We start from the raw sequence: 22,209 nt of genomic DNA, 5'->3' as shown, positions 1-22,209 counted from the left end.
AATTTTAATGTGGTGATTATCCATTTCAAGAATATCATCATTTTTTCCTGAAGAAAATGGTTTTTATTGCAAATATGTGAATTTATGTGAAAATATGCGAGATTGATGATATAAAATGGGATTGTGATGCTTGTTTTTATTTCCAGGAATCGAAAGAGAGACCACACGTCGTACCAATACGACAGAATACTCTTACGCTTAGGAAAAACTACACTACAAATAATGGAGTAGTCTGTTTATTAAAACGGAAAACAATCGAACAACAATATTTTGGAACTTTCCTTAAAATTTAAATACCGAATACTGTGTAAAACTAAAAAACATAAAGATAAAGAAAAGTAGATGAAGCTTTTGTTTTCTAGGACAAGTATTCCCCTGTATATACAAAGATTTCCATTATATGTATACCTCGTGCTTCTTGCAAGTATAAAAAGTACAGAAGGAAAAGAGTGTAATCCAGTATGGGTTAACACGAACATTATTATTATTGTCTGAATCGAAATGCTAACCAGAAGTTACATCTTGGACACATCTTTACTTGACCTGTTGTATTTCATATGGCTTTTGACGAGTTGGCCGGCAGCGATAGCCGACATGAGAGACAGCTCGCCAGCAAGAACTGAACCAGCTACAATGGTAGCTAGCAACCTGGAGTTTGATCCTGGTGCCTCCTTACTGGCGCCCTTTACTCCAAGCAGGTTCAGGCAGGCCGACTGAGACCCCAATTGAGTCCCACCCCCAACTGTGCCAACCTATATAGGAACATGACAAATATATTTAATGAAAGAACAATGGTAATCAGTCAAACATAATATCTGGTTATGTTGCCATTGGGAAATTGTGAAGGAAGCTAGTTGTTTGGACTCTATTCCGATTTTATCGCTTATATTGGTGCTGTTGTCAAGAACTAGCTGATAAATATGATGGAGGAATATCAGCGGATTAGTAGATGTGATCCATATTTTATGGGCAATATTTCTATAAAGGGGACCGCTGTGGGCATGAGTTATATATATGCGCGTGTGTGTACATATATATATTTATTTAGTGTGTGTGTGTGTGTGTGTGTGTGGAAATTATGAATGTCAGATAAATTCGGTAGGCCCTCGTAAAATCGCTAGTTTTTCACGAATGTCTAGCCAACAACCATCAACATCCAACGTGAAATGGAAAGAAATGAAGTTTACCTCGATAGAAGGCATTGTAACAGAGACATGAAGGTCCCTTCCATCATTGACTGCTTCCATCATGGTAATGCAGTGAGAACTCTCAATATTCTGGGCAGGATCTTGGCCCGTGGCGATGTAGACAGCGGACACAATATTGCTGGCATGAGCATTGAAGCCGCCGAGAGCTCCAGCCATGGCAGAACCAGTGAGGTTCTTGAGCATATTGAGCTCCACCAAGGAAGGAACGTCGGTCTTGAGAACCTTCTTCACTACGTCTTCCTTGATTATAGCCTCACAAACAACTGACTTGCCCCGGCCTTCGATCCAATTCACAGCAGCCGGTTTCTTGTCGGAACAGTAGTTTCCTGTTCAGGTAACGTAAATATGATGAATTAGTTTGCGGCGATGAGTAAAGAAAAAGCAAGATGATTCTTTTAAGCGATAGAAATTACCAGATATGCCAATAACATCCATGTCTGGGAAGTCGTTGCCGAGGAAGTCTATGACGTTCTGCACTCCCTTGGAAACCATGTTCATCCCCATGGCATCCCCCGTGCTGCAGGAGAACCTGATGTACAGATTCTTGCCAGCAATTGCACACTTGATGCTCTGAAGCCTAGCAAATCGGCTGGATCTATTGAAAACAAGGGATAAGGCCTCGAAATTGTGGGAATCCTCGAGGAAGAACTTCAACTCAGCAGCCCGCTTCGCGGTGCCGAATCTAACGACAGGAGCCCTGGTCATGGCATCCCTGAAAAGGACACTGGTGGCACCACCTGAGGCATGGATGGCCTTGCATCCCCGGTTGGTGCTGGCCACCAGGCAACCCTCCGTTGTGGCCATTGGAACCGAGTACTCCCTTCCGTCCAACAAGAGCGGCCCAGCGATGCCAACGGGGATCTGCACGTAACCCACAGGCATTTCGCAGCACTGGCCAAGTATGGCATCGTAATCAAAGCCTTCGAGAGGCAGCCCCGCCAGGGATTTTCCTGTGGTGCGCTGCAGGGATTCTCGGCGGATAGCAGCGGCTCGGCGGCAATCGCCCAGCTTGGATTCCAGAGAGTACGATGGGGTCTTGCCCTCCACCACAGACTTGATTATCTCCTCGTCCTCCACAGGCGTACTAGGAGACAATTGAGGATCGCTAATCTTGCAATGATCGGCCACTCCACAAGGAGCGGCACGAGAATCATCCTTGAGCACCCTAAGATCAAAATCCTCTTCATCCAAAATGTCGTCGTGGGAAGCGCGAGGAATAAGAAGGGACTGCACAAAGCCAATGCCGAAGAATCCCAGTAAATAAATGAAGGAGGCTACGAACGTGACGATGGCCGCGATCTCGGAGAGGGTGACCACATGGAGCGGCGTGGAGTTTCTGATCTTCTCGCGCCATCGGAGAAGCAGATAATAAACGACGGAGAAGAAAAGGGCGAAGAAGACACTGTTGGTCAGATACAAGGGGAGCGGAAGAGCATCGGTGGCCTTCACTACTTCCGAATCCTTATCATTTCTATGAATCTGCGGCTGGTGAAGGCCACCCTTGATAGTCCGCCGGCGAGCCTCCATTTTCTTCAAGAAAAAATCAAATCACAATCGAAATTCCACCTGTATAATGTAAGGAAATTGGATCAAGATTCGACCTTTTCACCCTTTCTCGGCGAATGGAGAAAAGGGACAAGGATTGGTGGTGAATTGCAGCTACTGGCGCTGAAGATTGAAATTTATAGGGTAGGTGTGGATGCAGGGAGGGGTACACATTGCTTTTGTGTTTGTACCTACCCCATGTCGGTAAATTCCACTTTCTTAATATTAAATATTAAATATTAATATCGGCTGTCAAAAGATCTTCCTCAAATTTTTTTACATTCAAGTTGAAAAAGCACAAAACAAATGGAAATAGCATATACTATAATGGCAATCATTCTTCCCAATGTCTGAAATGGGACAAAGGTGGGATTTTGTATGATTTTGAACACAAATATCCGTTGAAAATCAGGTCTCGTATATTTTTATTCGTGAGACATATGAATTATATTCATATCTACAATAAAAAAATAATATTTTTCATGGATGACTCAAATAGAATATTCTTCTCAAAAAATTGATCTATCAGACCATCACTTCTATAAATTTGTCATGGGATATGTGATACTAAAACACACCCTAGTACTACTATTGGTGGTGTTATTATTATTTTAAAGAAGACAAAAACTTGTGTTAGATGAGTCGTATTTTGTGAGACAGATATCTTATTTGAGTCATTCACGTAAAAATATTACTTTTTATGCTAAGAATATTACTTTTTATTGTGAATATCGGTAGAGTTGACTCGTCTCACAAATAAAAATTCGTGACACAGTCTCGCAAAAAACCTACTCAAGAAAGAATGGTTGGAGTTGGAGGTAAGGTGCAATTGACTGAATAAATTTGACTGAAGAAATGAGAAACACGGAAAGCAATATGCGCTTTGTGCCCATAAAGTCAGTGGTAATATTTCAATGAATGCAAGTGGAATTTAACCAACCAACGGGGCTTAGCCCGCAAACGATTTCTATCATTCCGCACACTTTATTTTGTTTTATTCGATAAGTTTATATAGAGTTACACTATAATTTTTAACAAATTTGATATTATTATCAGATGAGTTATAAATTATCGAGAGACGAATTAAACGACTAGTTATTATAATCTAATTGTCACGTGGGTAAACCTTAAAGTACGTTTGCCTGTTTGACATCACTATTGTTTATTTTAATTGTAGAAATAATTGAAAATGACATTTGATAATGATATAAAATGTCAACTTCGTATAAAAATTGACAAATTTTATATTACGATGATAATGATATAACTCAAATAATTTTTATCGTGAGTTGAACGAACTACATAATAAAAAAGCTTATCAAAGTTTTTTTTTGAAAAAAAAATATATCATATTCATTTTAATTTTATCTTAATTCCCGATAAATCAAAAGCTAACCTATAAATTTTCCCACGTTGTATTTATAAGCTATTTTTGTTTCAAAACAGTAAAAAAAAATTATTGCATTTTTTCATTATTTTGCAATAACTTATATTTGATCATAACGTAATCGATTAATTAACTAATAAATTTTCGCTACTTTATTTTTCAAATTTATTAATATTTTTAATTATACATTTAAGCCAATTATAAATTTATTGGCTCTGTTGAACAAATAAAGATAGCAAGTGTAAAAGGGATATAGCTGATGGTTGTGTCTGAGAATTAAGGTGAATTTGAGCAAAAATACAATTTGGATGGACAATCAATTTATTAAATAGATATTAAATATTTATCAAATTTTAAAATGTCTCGCGAAGGCGAAAATTATATTTCATGTGCGATTTAACGAGTTTCTTTTGGTCGTCGCCCGTCGGAGGATATTACGGGAAATTGGCAGCCGTCGATTTTTTTTTTGTGTTCAGTCCATGGGTACTTTTTTAGTACCACATTTCCACATGAAGTGTATCACATTTTATATGATATAGTACCACAATTTTGTGGGTAGGGAGTGAACCCAAAGAAATGTTTTGATCGGGGATTTTTCACCAACTTCCCCTATTTATTACCATTAGATCTCGCATATGTACAGAATTTAGTCGAATATATACTATATATATATATATTAAAATGTAAAGAATAAATTTATTCGATTCGTCTTATAGACTCGAGTTCGAGTCCTCTCTCCCCTTAGAAAGAGTATGTGAACAAAAAAATTACACATGTGATGAAATGGACGTATTAGTCAATTTGGTATCTATTTTCAGCAATACTCAATTTTGTTTCTATTCTTCATATAACGAACGAACAATCAACTTCACGAATTTAAGAATTTTTTTTTAAAAAAAAGAAATGTATCGCATCGCGGACTCGAAACGAAAACCGCAAGATCGAGGTGAAGGGCCCTTGATGCATGATCTAAAGGTTCTACGAAATTGACAAATCTATAGCTAATTAAGTCATCAATGTACGTAGACAATTGGCTTGTTTATTTAATTTAATTTAAGTGATTGACTTAATATAGATTTAGTGTTATGATGTACCTAATAAGTCAATTAGCAACCACATGATTTAGGGGACTTTTGGGAGCTTATTATTTTCTCAAATGTAAACCAAGTCTTCGATGGCTGCCGCAACTTTTAGTTTACCAGGCCAGCTCATCGGGACAAACAAATGATCTCGTGTTAATACAAGATATTCTCGTGAACATCTGAACTAAAGTCTGTTAGTATTTTTTGTTTTGAATTCAGATGATCACACACCAGCGCACGCACCTAAGAAAATGTGGTGCATTTAGGTGCCCACTTAGAGCATGTACAAGGGCCGATGAATATCCTCGGACCTCGTACGCAGATGTTTTTAAGTGTGAGGATGATTGTGGGTTCTGCGCAGAGACCCTATATGGGTGTGTTTTGTTAAGTGGATTAAATAAGGATAGATTAATAGTTCAATATATATCGTTAAAATTTTAAGATGTTTTAATAATCATTTTGACCCGGTTTAAGATCCAATTTTATTAATCAAATAGTTATCCATAAAATTGGATCTTAAACCGGGTCAAAATGATTATTAAAACAACTTAAAATTTTAACGATAAATATTGGACTATTAATCTATCCTTATTTAATCCACTCAACCAAACACACTCTATGTGTTAACAGCCAGATTTTTCAGGTCGTGTGAAGATCAGCAACTATAAAAATCTTATTATAATTAATTTTTAACAAATTTTAGAAAATAGTAAAAACTTGTAAAAAATAAAAAAAAAAATTAATAATTCACTTATATTAAAAATCCTATGATAATTATGTTTGTTTTGTTTTTTAGTTATGTTATTTTTTAATTATTTATGCTTTCAAAGAATTTGATCGAATATATTTAGATTTTAAATGAGGATGATATTCATCTACTTTTTATTCATGTAAATTTTTTAGTTATGCCTATTTTTATTTTGAGTAGGTCTCCTTACGAAACTTTATCTGTGAGACGGGTCAACCCTATCGATATTCACAATAATACTCTTAACATATAAAATAATATTTTTTATGGATGACTCAAATAAAAGACTTGTCTCACAAAATATGACCCGTGAGAACGTCTGACACAAGTTTTTTTCTTTTATTTTTAATTATCTGTATTTTAGAGTTATGCTCTAAAATTTAATTAAGTGTTATTATATTTTTAAAATAATGTAAATTTTTTAATTTTATTTTATTACTCTATTTTTTAAATGCAAAATTATTTAATAAACTAAAAAATTTAGATTTCAATATGAAATCTACAACCTCATCTCAACAATATAAAAATAGGAGATGAAACCTTTAAACCTGCCCTCACCAGAAGTTATCTTTGACTTGGGATATTAGTTAGTTGCAGCATTGAAGTATTGTGGTGTCATTATTATCATTAAATCTCTAGCCTTATAAAAAGGTATAGCATTTAATTTCTTCTAGAATACACACCAAAAAAAAAAAAAAAAACAAAGCTCGGAAGTCATTCAATTGATCCAAGCAAAGCACTACCCCTACCTTATTGGTGTGGACTGTGGATTTCCCTTCTTGCACATGTTATTTCCCTGACATTCGACTCTCACATGGGTCAGAAGATCTTGCCATGTGGCATGTTTATGGCACATTTCATACAGTACCAATTCATGGAGTTGTTTCTAAAGTTCTCATTCTATCTCCATGGCAACAAGAGGTCTGGAAAATTTTGTACATACATGGGATAGTTACCCAGCATCTACCCAATAATGCAACAAATCACCAACACAAATAAAGAATCTTTAAATCAATACATATGAGTATTCCCTGCTCTTTAACAGCAAAACAACTTCAGTAATTTGTAACTCAATCTGATACAAACAGATAAACTGCACAACAAGGAATTCCCCAGAGATACTGCTGATTGTTGGTACCTTCTCGACCACCTGTTAGGTTACGATATAATATATATCCCTTAGATAGATTGGAAACTAAGTATAAGACAACATTAGATTTATCATAACATGACGATGATAGGCGTATACACAATGTAGCTATAGCAGCTCGGATATGACTAATTATATGAATCTCCAGAAATGAAAGTGAAGAAAATAACAAAAGGGTTAATGGAAAGTTGAGTTTTCAAGCTGACATTTTAACTAGTGGCATATTAATCTCTTCAACATATAAAACAAGCCACGTGCGTTACATTCTTTAATTTCTTTTTCACAAAAATCAACGGACATGCATATATTAAAAACAATACAAGTTTTTCATTGTAAACTGATCACATTAGTGAAAACAATTTCCATATTACTTCAGTTGCTAATGTGCGTTTTCTTGCAGTATTCATTAATTACATATGATGTCCTCATAAAGTAAGAAAGTAACATGGCAGAAAAACAGGCAACTACCTGTAAAAGAGGCTTTGAATTATGAAGTTAGAGCTCCCAGGGCATCTCTCATGCTAATATTTAAGCTGTTCCGCATAGTTCGCCTCCCAACGCCATTTCCTTTAGTCATCATAGCAACAAACTCCCCATAATCAATCCTTCCATCCTGTACGAACATGTATTCAAAAGTTAACTATATACAACCCATCGAATAAAGTAATAGGAAGGTCAAAACCTCCTGAATAGAACAAATACGATCTAAGAGGCACAACGGCTCCAGTCCTTAAGCATCTCTAGCTCATTTCCAAATCATGGAAGTACTGCTTACAACTAGTCTACATCAACATAGTACCCACTAACTGTTAAAATATGATAAATTGCATATAGTAAAGCATAATAACTTGTTTAAAAGAAAAATGGTATAAAGGAATAATGGAAAATTCAATAAAAATATCAGTTTCTTGTAAAAATAAAATTAATAATATGTTTGCACACCATTTCATGAAGTAAAATCTTCCTGAGTCTGTGTAAGTACACAAACTAGACTACATCAATGAAATGGTAAATGATATTACAGTTCAATTGAATTCCTTTTGAAAAACCTTGAAGCCAGAGTAAGAGATAAGGGCTGAATACATATACAGATAAGTTGTACATAGTATACAGGCAACATTTCTGACTTGCAGTGTTCCACATTCTCAACAAAGGAACCAAGACAGGCCATGATGCTAAGGGGGCTTACGTTGTCTTGATCGACTTCTTTGATAATATCTTCAAGGAAAACATCTGTCATACCATGCTCAACACAAGCTTGTTGAAGTTCATCAACTGTAATATAACCACTCCCATCCTTGTCAAAATATTGAAATGCTGCCAAAAGATGTTCCTCGCGCTCTAGTTTATTCAAATGAATTGTTGCTGCTATAAATTCACCATAGTCAATTGTTCCACTATTGTCTACATCAGCCTGCAACCGTGAAAATAATAAAGAAACAATAATGGCCACAAATCCAATACCGAACTGATGGTTGGCATGCATCAATTTATCAAGGAGGAAGATGACACTACGAATAAGACAACATAAATATCCAGCGTATAATGAATTTCATTTTTGGTAAGGAATGTAACCACCACTAAGATTTCTAGCTTTTGGAGAACCTGAACTACTGGATTCAGTTAGCATGAAGTCTTGGCAACAAGATCGAAGAAAATCCAGGCACATCCTTGTTTAAAAAATTCTTTTAAAAAATTCTAGGCATATCCTGCTGAATCTTTTATCTTTGACCATTTTAATCATGAGTACATGAAGAAAAATGACATACTGAGGTATAAATCTGGAAAACCGAAAACTGCAAATGCCATGACTGGATGAAAAAGGAAATTAGGCAAAGAACATATATTGTTGAGAAGAAGTAACCATACTGCATCCATGAGATCACGAATTTCTGTATCTTTTAATGTTGATCCATATTTTCTTAAACCAGCTTTGAGCTCATCAAATGTGATTGCACCACTATTATCAGTGTCCATGGCTCTAAACATCTCTGTCAAGCCAGCAATCTCCTCTTCAGACAAGCTTTCAGCTATCACCTGAAAATTTGTTTTCATTTCATAAACAAATGCTTTGATCATCAGGTTTCAGTAGACGTGTGAGTAATATTTGCATCGATATGGTTCCACAGACTGAAAAAGAAGATAAACATATTCTCAAGACATCTTCACATGACAAAATTTCCAGTTGACAAAGCCATTGAAAGATCAATATTATAGATTTCATATCAGGTAAATAGCATACCCGCAAAGCCATTTTCTTCAATTTATTCATAGCAGAAAACTGTTTAAGGCGGGAAAGTACGGCTGGATCCAGGGATTTGTCAGGTGCAACACCATTTTCACATATCCAAGGGTGGCCTACATATTTGATATGTGATAAGACAAGGATTATAAGATCACGATCACACAAAAACCATAGTCAATGGCATGAAAGGAAGTTTCAAACATCACTGTTTCACTATAGCAGGAAACATCAACTGATAGAAAACATCCAAATAATCACAAAGTTGTCGTTATTTTTTATGACACTAAAAGTAGAAATTATCTAAAAAAATACAGCAATTACTTGAGTGATTAGATATTTCAACAGTGGAAATCTCGGTTTACAGAAATTCAAGCTGCTCTAGAATAGATCAGTAAAAGGTCTCCCAATTGATCAATGACAATGTACACATGCTCTAGAGAACGTCACACAAAGAAAAAACATTAAGAAGAAACGAAAGACAGATGAGGAACTCAACTTTAAACAAATAACAGTAGCTCCGACCATCTAGGGGAAGAAAACATACACAATACTTCATGGGCAGTCAACCGGTCTGAAGGTCTCATGCATAACATCTTTCGGATAAGATCCTTAGCACTTTCAGATATCAATGGCCAAGGGTCAGAATTGAAATCTATGTGTCCCTTTAAAACCGCATCAAATATTCCCTGTTGATTTTCTGAACAATCGGGATAACCATCAATACTTGCACATGAATATGGATTTGATATTTGAATAATGACAACTTACCAGCCCAAAATGGTGGCACCCCGCTCAGTAATATGTATAGTATCACCCCTGCTGTCCATACATCTGCTTCTGGACCATAATTCTTCAAAAGAACCTCCGGTGCAACATAGTATGGGCTCCCAACCACATCGGTGAAAATCTGACCTGAAGCATTACACCACATATACATATAGGCAAACAACACAAGGATAAAGTCATAAAACTATCAAATAAGTATTCTAGAGTATACCTGGCTTGAAGAAAACAGATAGACCAAAATCAATTGCTTTAAGAGAGAAATCATCATCTTTATTGACCAACAAAAAGTTCTCCGGTTTAAGATCTCTATGCATAACCCCAAGTGAATGGCAAGCCTCCACGACTCCTACAACGATCTTAGTCAGTTCAGCCGCCTTTCTTTCGCTGTAGTGCCCCCTTTGTATTATGCGGTCGAACAATTCACCACCAGCACAAAGCTCCATCACAATGTGAACATAAAGGGGGTCTTCGTATGCCCCTATGATGGTGACTATGTTCTTGTGACCAGCCAGATGGTGCATGATCTGAATCTCCCTTCTCACATCTTCAACATCTTCTCTGGAAATAAGCTTCCTTTTTGATATAGATTTGCAAGCATATTCAATGCCTGTCGACAACTCAGTGCACAAAAAGGTAGTGCCAAACTGGCCTTGTCCTAATTTACGCCCAAGTGTGTAGAGATCTCGGATATTAGGAGTCTTGTGACCTAACACAAAGTAAGCTTGATTATTAGCACCACGGTTCATGACACTCTCTTTCCTGGGACTGGTGAGGGCTGGCAAATTGGGGTCCTTTTTGTGGTTTTGTTGTGTGTCAACAATGTGCTGCGAGTTCACGGTGGGAGAGCAACTATCAGAAGAGTTAGAAGCGGTGTTCTGTTCAGAGTTGGACTGATCTTCGGGCTGGTTGTAGCCCTGTAATGGTGTGCTTCTGAAAGACCCACGGCATGTATTGCCCATGAAACAACAGAATTCCCTTCCCTTATGTCACCTCAAATAGCGCCTTAGCAGCCCTTCCCGCATCCGATTATCTTTCACATTAAATCAGACTGCCCAAATTCTGAAAATTTAACACTGCCAGACAAAGAAACCAAAGGTTTGCAGCATCAGAACCGACCTGTCAGCCTAATTAATGAACATAACTTAAAAAACGTTGAAACAGAGGGATAAAACTAATAATGGCACCAACACCAGCTCTAGAGCCCTCTACCCCGTGCTCGAGAACCAAAAGTTGAAGAAAATTAAAAGGAGAAAGAAAGGGAAACTAAAAATGAAACAAAAATTCCAAAAAGGGGGCTACAAAAAAACCCATCATGGATCAGATCGGATCGACGACGAAAGAGCAAGCAATATGTCAGCAGCAAAATCATACACAATTCAAGAAACAAACAATCTGACTTTCAGCTACAGATCAGGCAAACCAATTACGTAAAACGAGTGGGAAAAGGGGTATAAAATACCTACACATGTACGCATGAAACAAGTTGAAAAAGATTCAACAAAAGGGAGTGCCTTTATTCATATAATTAAAGTTAATTAAAGGGGAAAAAAGACGAAGATAAGCAAGAAAATACATAATGGAACCTTAATCATCATCAGATGAAAACGAATCTGTACCAGGGAAAAGTAGCCGGAGGAGTCGGAGTCGGAGTCAAATCGTCCTTCTGAATTTATACATGTCCGTAGGAAGTGGTGGACAATACATGATTTGCTTTTGCTTCTGTACAATCCATACAGAAAGAATACAGCCTTTTCTTTTCGTTATATAAATTATAAATACTATTATAATTATATATATGTCACTCTATCTAAAATGATTAAATTTTTTCATTAATGTAAACAAATCGATTTTAATTATTAAAGTATGGAGTTTGATTTAATCGAACTAAATCAAAAGATGATTACGGATGTAAATGAATCGAGTTTATTTTTATAATAATTTAAATTATGAGAAAAGACAGTATTTTGATAAAAATATTTCAAAATTATTATAATCTAATAAAAAACCCTCCTTTCAACTTCGGTTTCTATTTTGTTATTATTCAATTGCTTTCGATTTTCTGTCTTGATTCTCACTGCAGGAAAAAGACATATAACAAAAGAAGTTTCTATTTATTATTATTATTATTATTATTATTATTCAATTGCTTTCGATTTTCAGTCTTGATTCTCATTGGAGGAAAAAAAACATATAACAAAAGGATTAGTAGGTTTCTTGTGAGACGGTATCACGAATCTTTATCTATGAGACGAATCAACCATACCGATATTCACAATAAAAATTAATATTCTTAGCATAAAAAAGTAATATTTTTCATTGATTACCTAAATAAGATATTCGTCTCACAAAATATGACTCACAAAAATTTTTGCTCAAAAAGATAACGGATGGTTGTTCTCGTAGCGTGTTAAATAGATAAATCATGATAGCAATTTTTTTTAAAATTTTTATTTTATTTTCACAATTTTTTGATAAATCGTGAGAAAACACAATATTTTGATAAAAGTATTTCAAAAATATTATAATCTAAAAAAAAAACCCATTGAACTTGAAACAGCGTCTCATTAAATATTAATTAAGTATTAATAAAAGAAGCTTATTGTGTCATTAAATTTTAAATGAAAGCGACAAAGAGTGACTCTAAACCGTCAAAATTATTCGGTCATTTTCCATTCGACATTAATAGATTATTATTATTACTATAATTAAAGGGTCAAAGTCATCCGTGTCCAAATAGTCCGTCAACAAAAGTCTACTGAACCACCACTAGGCTTAAAGTTACATATCGGACCACAATTCTATTGTAAAATGTCATCATGAAATATAGGGAAAATTTGTGGATTTGCGTTTTAGAAAGAACTCAAAACAAATACGATACTAGTGAATACAAGTTATCACCGGCATTGAGGAATTCAGTCCGTCAAAGCTCCTAATAATCTTACAGACACCACTTTGCCTTCAAGTCTTGTCTGATTCCGAACTGTTGGAGAGAATCCGGGCCGACTAGGAATACGCGCCTCGGCGGATGATAACGGAAAACTACTACTCCTTTATATGCCGTTCTTGGGACACCATCCTAATTATACATATAACCATGTTAAGGTAAACTTATCATCGTTTAAAATTAGCAAGGAGATAAATAAGTCAGCTAGAGTTCTATATTGGGGATGTAGAAGAAAGTCACAACTAAGAATGGAAGAGAACTTACCTTCCATTCTTCAAAAATCCCGAACTGTCTAGCAATGTACTCAAAATCTGATTGGTCTCGGTAAAAGACTCGTACATCACCTTCAATGTTATGTGCCTTAAGAGCAGCGTCAGCTCCATGCATTGGAGTCGCTTTTTTAAGCAGTTCAGCGAAGTATTTCGCATACTTGTCCTATAAAAGTAGATCTAATCTCAGTATCTCGATAGACTACCTTCCTCCTAGTCATATCATTTTTGCATGGCATATACTTCACTTGTAAATGCAAGACTTTACCTCCTCCAAGAAGCTCAGGTCCATGGACTTCCAATCAACCTTCCAGACCAGTAAAACACGTTTTCAAACGAACGCTAGCACAAGGTGAGCAGGGTAAGATGGACCATAAAAGTTAAATACCTGGACATCATTCAGTTTGATTGGTTCAAGATATTGTTTGAAAAACTGCCCCATACTGGAACCCTATGAAGGAAAAAATAGGAAGACTGGTAAAAACAAGTTCGACTAAAAAAATGTGACAAGCACTACTTACGCATAGCTTCCAAACATGTAACAGACAAGAATTCAATAAGTGAACTTGAGATAAAACCAAAAATCACAGAAAAATTTCATGTCAAACATTAAACATACGTTTGGCCGACCCTTCTTTAACAACCCAAAAAAGGTAATAATTGTTTTCCCTGATGGAAATCTCCTAAACAAAAATCAGTCATCATTTACAATTTTAGTCAAACTATCTACCAGGATTGAACATATCATAGTAAACACTCTCCTCTTGAAGAAAAAGAACATGGATGTGAAATTCTTACATGCTCCCCGAAGTTATATGTTCTGCACACTTCTGGGCGAATGAATTGACGCCCTCTATGATTCTCTTTCAGCCGCAACCAGTCATCCCAGTAAGTGATTGTTTGGTCAAGAAAGTGCATAAGACTGAAGTGAAAGATACCACAGAGAAATAACGAGCACAGATAAGACAATTTAAGATTCTGATGTCAAATATCACAACTATTATGATGGCTGAAGGATATGCCTTTGGCCATTTAGGAGACAATTCGTCCCACATGGATCTAGAGAGCATCCATCCAAGACCAGGGAAAAAATCTGAGCGATAAAGAGTATCTGCAAGAGATAGGAAAACGGATACAGAAAGGTCACCCACGTTTGACAAATAGGCTGTTTAATAATGTAGACCAAAAATAGTGGAAACTGCTTTAATAATCCGCAGATTGTAAAAATTCCCAAATTTGAACTGTACACACAATGAAAATCTCATTTCACACAGTTCAATAAAGAAGAATGTCAATCTAGCAGACGAAAGTAAAAGTGATAGTATATCCCATCTCAGCACAAAAAATATGAGAAATAAATTTATAGCATGATTGGTGAGTAGCAAAATGAGGATAGAGGGGAACCTCATGGATTCAAGAAGTTCAAAGACAGAACCATGAACAAAGATATATTAATGGATCTGTGATGGAACAAATCTGGTGATATGTTCAAAACTAAATGGTATAGTTTACAGGAACTCGGAGAGCCTCTTCACAAAAATTTAATGATACGTCAACCAGTCATCCACAATTTAACATTGACACTGAAAAATCACAGGCTTATAATCAATACAATAGTTTTTGAAAAATAAAAAATAGCTTGAACGAATATATGGCACATCATTTGCACATATTTCATACAATAATGATCGTAATCCAATAGATTCACTAAATGACTAAAAGCAATCAAAATCGAATAGCTTATTTTGATTACATGACCAGAAAAACAAACAGGGACTAAGGGAGTTAAAGGGGAAACAACATAAATACTAGTCAAGTTACACACAAATGAATTATCATTCATTATGAATAATACTCAATATGACCCGCAGTGTGGGAAGTGATAAGAAGAACTAACCTACCCAACCAAGTTTTCTCAAGGAACAAGAATGACAAATATAATCAAAGCCCAGAAACACAGTAACAATAACATTAGGTAGAACAATTTCTATTAGTAAAAGGAACATACTAATATTAACCTAGGAACATTTTTGTAAAAGTTTATCAGATCAATAGGAAAACGGAGGAACTTACAAGGATCATGTACAAACTGCTTTTGTCCATTATCGTTCCATGACGAAATCGCCATTATAGATCTATCGTTGATGCATTACAATCAAATACTAACAATCAGAAATCGATATAGGATGTCAAATTGTCAATGGATCTATAATTCATCATATCTTGTAGAGAACAACTCACTTGTCACGGTCAAGGAGAGCAGCTCCAGCCTCAAAATAATCAAAGAAATCGGGGGCAATTTCCATATCATCTGCAGATGACGGCGTGTTCAGTGAAAGAAAGAACCATAGACAAAAAGAAAAAGTAAAGAAAAGGAAGTTAAAAAGAATAAAGAAAACAGGAACCTTCAAGAATGATTACTTTGTCAAACTTGTGTTCATAGAACAACTTATCCAGTGCCCATTTATAATGGCCTGAATGGCAAACAATAAGACTGTGTCAGCAAGAGAATCTCTCCTCAAACAGAAAGGACGAATAATAACAAGATACAAAGTAACTTAACGTGCAATCTGGTAGTAAGCAATCAACTCCCCAGGCCTTTCAGTGTGCACTGGTTCATAATCCAAATGCTGGGGCACATGAAAGTATATTAAAACTGTTGTAGTTGAACAAGAACCAGGAATAAAATTTTAAGACCTTAAAAGTAATCAAGTCCAATGAATAAGCAGGTACTCGAACTGAGTAAGAAATAATTTTAGAATGTAAAAGATAGATAGAAAGAAAACAAGTGCCTGCATGTACGTTAGCTGATCATAACTCAACGCCTTCTTCTTAACAAGAGGATCTGATCCATCCTGCCAAAAAAGAATGCAAGTATAATTTGCATCTGCAAAGTGCCCCTTGTTCTCAATAAAAAAATTCCAAATTTATGTCAAACAGATGTTTCATTTTTAGCTACCTGTGATATGAAGAGGGGATACCTCGATGCCACAGGAATTTGATACCTAGTAAGGAGAAAGATTAAAAAAAGGATTTAAAGAAAATGTCAGCTGACAGCTAGAAGTGTTGCAAAGCACCAAAAAGATGCATGGAGACACATCATACTTTAGAATAGATTTAATAGTTCTTTCAAGGTAATCGGCACGGTTACAAGCCATAACCACAACAGCTGCTGCTGGAACCTGACAAACAAGTAACTAGTTCGATATATAAGAGTTCAAGAAAATAGCAAATAGCAACACAAAGAAACAAATATTTTCTACAAACCTGTAAATCACCAACCATTTTCTTGATACCCTTCCCTGAATTTGGATAGAGAAACGATCACACTAATAACAAACACAGGCATTGATCATGGGCAACAAAAGGAACCAGTGGCCCAACATCCAATATAAAATAAAAATAAAAATAAAAGGTGAAAGATAGCAATAACCTAATTATCGAGCCAATCAAGTTGAAGTACCAAAGTCACAGTTTGAATTATTATACTACTTAATTTGCCTTAGAACCAACCAAGCAGAGGTACAAAATGGAAAAAAGCCAATACAAAGGACTCATAATATTAATAGCTCTTTACATGAACAGCAAGAAAGCAATTAACTAGGTGACAGAAAAATAAAGGAACTGTGTAAACATACTTTCAAGATCTTTAACAAGTGCTCTCAACTGTCCACATTCCTTATCTTGACGCTTCCTTTCCTCTGAAATAGTAGCATGTCAAAGATAATCACTAATTTTTTCTCATCAATAACACCACATCATCCAATAATAAAAAAATGAACTTCCTTATCCAGAAATGAGAATAGAGAAAAACATGCGAAAAATAGCAGTGAAACAGACGAGCTGCTTCATCATCCTTGACTGAGCATAAGCATAAAATATTATACATGAAAACTGCTCAGTGATTTATCTCTTCCCTATTACATAAACAATTTATTTCTTATCACGAGCCAAATATGTCCTACATCGTTACGTATAGGCAGTATGTATTGTATTGATCCCAAACCGGAAAACCTTACTAATGGATCTTTATGATTGAGAAGATCCTTTCTTATATTTCCAGTTAATGACAGGAAGGCCATTAAATCTATGGATTTCGCAGCAGGATATTGCAACACATTTTTTTAAATCCAGTCATCAGGGAAAGAAGCATAAAGGATCAAGCACCTTCAAGAGCGAGAATTTGTCCTTGTTGCTGACTGATCTGATCAATGAACAGTCGTGTCTGTCCCGTACACTGATTTTCTGATTCAATCTGTCATCAATACTGTGCATGTTAGGTGTAGTATATCCTATGATATACATGAGACCTGTTGTATGATGGCATACTACAGAAAGTGTAAAGCATTTTTAAAGTGGGTAACTCAATGACACATGAGTCAAATAATAAGGCTATATTAATAAAGAATTCCATTCAGGGAGACGGAGTAAAACATGTTTCATTGCTTGGTTTAAAAAGAAAATATAAAAGAATGCCTGAGCAAAACAATATACTTTTTATGTATTATTATTTCTAAACATACTTTGATTATTTTTTTATTCATTATAAAGAAAACCCTCCCCATAGTTATACTGTTTGGACCAAACTAATTTGTTACTACCAGGAAGTTTTATCAGAAGAGCTGCCAAATAGTTCTTATATTGATTAAATTATCCTATATCAATTCTTTAATTAATAAAGCATGTCAAATCTAAGGTATAGACATTATGAAAGAAATAGGCATAGTTCAAAAGCCAGTACCTAATTATTGCTGGAGATAAGAAAGTCATCTAAAAAGCCTAAAACTTCATCCATAAATGAATTTTACATTACAAGTCCTATAATTTTGAACCAACACTGTATCTTTCCCTCTCAGTACACCAAATCAACAAGGCCACCCAAACTTTTATAATGACGATATACCTAAAGTTATTGCTGTTAAAGAACAAGTTTTCTTTATTCGGATCTCAAAAATTAATTTTTCTTAATGACAAGTAGTTCATTCTAATTCTAACCCATCCTGAGAACAAATTTTTTTATGACTACACATGGGGGAGGTTGTAAAAGAAAATTACAATAAAATACATCTTTCAAAGATCAGCCAAATCTTCAATCCAAATAATTTTTTTCCATATAGCTGACAGTAGCTCCCCAATCAAGAATAGAAGGTAAGCAAAGAACGTGTTACAGTCTGAGAGAACTAGGCATTCAATATTGAGCATCTACATCAGAATCTCAAAACCCAAAAACAGGTGTGAAGACGATGGACCACTGATGCCATCAAATAAACCTATGGAAATTATATTTGTAATTTTGCTAGAAATGTGAATATCTTTCAGCCCCAAATGCATTTAGTTGTTTCTCTCGCACCCCAAAACACAGTTTCTCAATTCGCCCCCACTCATAAGCTTGTCTTATACTAAAATTGAGCATTGAATCAACATAGAGCAAAACGTACAGCATCAGCAAGACGATCAGCATACTCTGATTGAGAGGTGAAAAGACGCATCTGCGGGAGAAGAAAACAGAGTCAATCATGTTAGCAAAATTACTTCAATTCGCAACACCAGCCTTTGCTATAGAAATCAAGCAACCAGCAAACACGAAGAAGGTATAATCATCCTTGTTTGGACAGAAAAATATCAATACGAGTATCCGAAGCAACATATAACTTCATACATCAGTTGGAGGTAGCAAATGAGTGAGTATAATTTTCCTAATGACAGATACAGATCAGAAAAGCATGGGAATAAACAATCATGCTACTTCTGATGAGAAATCAAAATAAAAGTAAAAAACCTATATTCGACCTGGAAGTAGATGAAGGGGACGGCCGCGAACAGCAGGAGGTACCGGTAATCGCAGCTCCGGTTCCCCGTGTTTAATTTCGTCTTCCCCTCCGCCGTATTTATTTCCTTTTAGATCACATTCAATTCAAGTATTTATAAATTTGAGGACATCGCTATCATCTTCAGCTATCTACTTTCATTCTGTTTTATTATATCATTGTTAGAATCACATGCCCACAAGTCAATTACTATTATTAAATAATAATAATAATTAATATATGTGTATTTGTTTGTTTTTTTATTAATAGATTCTAAAAAAAAAGAGGAACTGACCCCCACGGACCACGGGTCGCGAACTTCTTTTCTCGGAGCCCGTGAAACAGACTCATAGTAGTTTATGTGTCAATTTTATTTTTAACTTTAATAAATTAACATCTATGATAACGTAAATAATAATAATAATTCATATACATTTCTTTGTTTGTTTGTTTTTTTATCTGTTAATTAATAGATTTTGAAATAAATTGAAGAAAAATAAAATTTAACGTCCATTTTTTGAAATAGAATTTATATTCTTTATTTTTTTTAAAAAAAAATTATATTTTTAATTAAATTTTAAATTAATAATAAATAAAAGTTTTTCTTTTATTTTTTTTCCAATAATGACTTCTAAAATAAATTGAAGAAAAATGAAATTTAACTACATTTTTAGAATGAAATTTAAATTTAACTTTAATTTTTTAAAATGAAATTTACACTTCAACTTTTTTAAAAAAATATATCTTTAATAAAATTTAAAATAATAATAATAAATATATATTTTATTGTTTGTTTTTTCCCTACCATTAATGAATTCTAAAATAAATTAAAAATAAATAAATTTAGTCACTATTTTTTTAAATAGAATTTTTACTCTATTTTTTTATATAAAAAAATTATATCTTTAATAGAATTTGAAATAAATAGAAGAGTAAAAATTTACACTCTATCTTTTTAAAATGAATTATATTCTTATTTTAAAAATAGTTATTATTGTTTGATTTCTCTCTTATTTCTTTTTGTTTGATTTATTAATTTTATCTCTATTTTTTTGGATTTGCCTTTTTCTATTTATTTTTTTCATTAATTAATGAATTTAAAATAAATCAAATGAAATGAAGTATACATTCTTGTTTAAAATTTTATAGTTCTCAAATATTTGAGTACATCTTCTGTAAGTCGGTCTCATGGATATATATCACTGTGATGGGTCGACCCAGTCCATTTTCGAAGTGAAAAACTATGTTTTTCATGGTCCGGGTGGATATGTGATATGTTTCAAAATATTGATACGTGAAACAATCACACAGAAGTTTTTGTGCCAATTTTTTTTTTTAACTTGAGTAAATTAACAACCATTGATAGGATCGATTAAGATAGTTGAAATGTTTAGAAGAGATGTTGAATAAACACTTGGATTTTTGTACTCTTTTCAATTATGTGAATCAGTTCTTTGAGAAATTGATCCTATAATCTTGTTTGTCGATATATATTAGTTAACTGATAGTAGTGCAGAATAAGACTCAAATATAGATTGAATACTTGGTGTAAACTACAATGGTAACTGAAATGAACACGAGAGTTTTTATGGATATTTAGAGACTTCAAAATGCTCCCACGTCACCCCTTCTATCACGATGATAGAATTTCACTAAAAGACTTTGATATATTACAAATGATTGTAATAATCCATTTCACTTGGTATTACATACTGACAAACTGAAACTCTTAGTCTAATAAATTCTTTTACAATAATAAAATGAAAATGCTCTAACTAGTATCTTGAATGCTACAAATAAATACAATGAATGTAAAGCTTGAGTTTGAGCTCTGTAAATTGATAAAATACTCGTGAAAAATATTGCAAATTGATTGAAAGTTGTAGTTTGATTGCTTTGTGTGTGTTCACTCGTAATCACTAGCCTTCTTCAACTGATTCGATCAACTATAGATAGTCTTCGATCTCAACGGTCGTATTTAATGCATTTAATGAACATGTAATGACAAATATCCGTTGAATCGTTTTGTAGTTAATTTATCTGACAGTAGTACGAGATATTCAGATTGTTCTAATCTGATTCATCTGTTCTTGTTGAGGATCGACGTTGAGTTTAGAGGGGGGGTGAATAAACTCTACTCGTTTTTCGTGAGGATGAAGTACTAGAATCCTGTTAAGGATAGTAGTCGATCTTGTGAGAATACTTTCACCTGATTACAGTAGAATGTGCGGAAATAATCTGATGAAGTAGTTGAAAAACAATAAAGCAGTAGACAGCAGTTGTTTATGGAAGTTCGAAGATAAACTCTTCTACGTCTCCCCTTCTTCTGTTTCCAGAAGGTATAACTAAAAGACTTTGGATATTACAGTTGTGGGGACCCGGACGCTAATTCATTCCTTAATCGTCTTTAGGAATAATTGAAACAATGATAATAAACAGGGTCTAAATTTTTTTTTTTTTCTAAAATACACAGCGGAAACATAATGTAATTAAAATCAAATTACATGTTAAACATGAACATACAAATCTGATGTCATCTACAATAATCCAACTAGGTTCAACTACATATCAGTGCTGAATCCTAAGTTGTTTCTGAAGCCCGGATCTCCACGCTATCTAGTCCAGCCTCGTTCTTTTCTTGACCCCGCTCCTATCCCACCTGTTGCCATGCACACTGAAACGTCCCATGTTCTTTTGAATTAAAATGTACTAGATTTTTTTTTTTTCGGTCCTTGAAAAATATTTTAATAAAATATTTTTGTCCATGACCTAGAACATTCTCTAGCTAGCATTTGAAAATCAATTGCAATGGTCATAAAATAAAATAATCGCATGAGTTACCAAACCTAAAACGCAATAATCGTGAAACGTATTTTCCTCTCCAAAACCACTCTAAAGCATAAATAAATGGTTTTAAAAATCTTTTAACGTGAAATCATAATCCATAATCATGAGTGCGGAAAAACAGTAGAAGCGCTGGTCCTCGGGTTGTGTGCACCTTCAGTCCAGTCATCTCATGCGTCAAGTCCTCCCTCAAC

At 34.6% G+C, this 22,209-nt stretch overlaps 3 protein-coding genes across 4 annotated transcripts; all 3 read right to left on the bottom strand.

The window, feature by feature from the left end:
* Positions 1–60: 60 nt before the first annotated feature.
* LOC140814144 (3-hydroxy-3-methylglutaryl-coenzyme A reductase-like) lies at positions 61–2,873 on the bottom strand. Its single transcript, XM_073173026.1, has 3 exons — positions 1,622–2,873; positions 1,188–1,534; positions 61–752 (listed from the first exon to the last, which is right to left on the bottom strand). Exons 1-3 carry the CDS (start codon positions 2,733–2,735, stop codon positions 516–518), a joined length of 1,698 nt encoding a protein of 565 aa, XP_073029127.1. The 5' UTR covers positions 2,736–2,873; the 3' UTR covers positions 61–515.
* Positions 2,874–6,789: 3,916 nt separating this feature from the next.
* On the bottom strand, positions 6,790–11,915 carry LOC140813479 (calcium-dependent protein kinase 26). The gene is made up of 9 exons (XM_073171961.1): positions 11,768–11,915; positions 10,363–11,224; positions 10,134–10,277; positions 9,910–10,062; positions 9,363–9,478; positions 8,990–9,157; positions 8,310–8,534; positions 7,589–7,733; positions 6,790–7,120 (listed from the first exon to the last, which is right to left on the bottom strand). The coding sequence occupies exons 2-8, from the start codon at positions 11,108–11,110 to the stop codon at positions 7,608–7,610; spliced, it is 1,680 nt and encodes a 559-aa protein (XP_073028062.1). The 5' UTR covers positions 11,111–11,224; positions 11,768–11,915; the 3' UTR covers positions 6,790–7,120; positions 7,589–7,607.
* Positions 11,916–12,923: 1,008 nt separating this feature from the next.
* Positions 12,924–19,311, bottom strand: LOC140814434 (alpha-1,3-mannosyl-glycoprotein 2-beta-N-acetylglucosaminyltransferase-like). Of its 2 annotated transcripts, XM_073173415.1 has the most exons (18): positions 19,155–19,311; positions 18,803–18,853; positions 17,532–17,619; positions 17,003–17,065; positions 16,632–16,666; positions 16,470–16,546; positions 16,324–16,369; positions 16,157–16,219; positions 15,928–15,994; positions 15,770–15,838; positions 15,606–15,675; positions 15,438–15,499; positions 14,386–14,475; positions 14,163–14,257; positions 13,753–13,815; positions 13,633–13,671; positions 13,360–13,530; positions 12,924–13,227 (listed from the first exon to the last, which is right to left on the bottom strand). In XM_073173415.1, exons 2-18 carry the CDS (start codon positions 18,851–18,853, stop codon positions 13,090–13,092), a joined length of 1,287 nt encoding a protein of 428 aa, XP_073029516.1. In that variant the 5' UTR covers positions 19,155–19,311; the 3' UTR covers positions 12,924–13,089. The 2 variants fall into 2 exon arrangements, with proteins under 2 accessions (XP_073029516.1, XP_073029517.1); XM_073173416.1 differs by lacking the exons at positions 18,803–18,853; positions 19,155–19,311 and having other exon boundaries at positions 16,632–16,693; positions 17,532–17,599.
* Positions 19,312–22,209: the final 2,898 nt, after the last annotated feature.

The sequence above is a fragment of the Primulina eburnea genome, chromosome 15 (genome assembly GCF_022965805.1).
Source record: "Primulina eburnea isolate SZY01 chromosome 15, ASM2296580v1, whole genome shotgun sequence".
NCBI lineage: Eukaryota > Viridiplantae > Streptophyta > Magnoliopsida > Lamiales > Gesneriaceae > Primulina > Primulina eburnea.
This window is presented reverse-complemented; position numbering and strand designations above follow the sequence as displayed.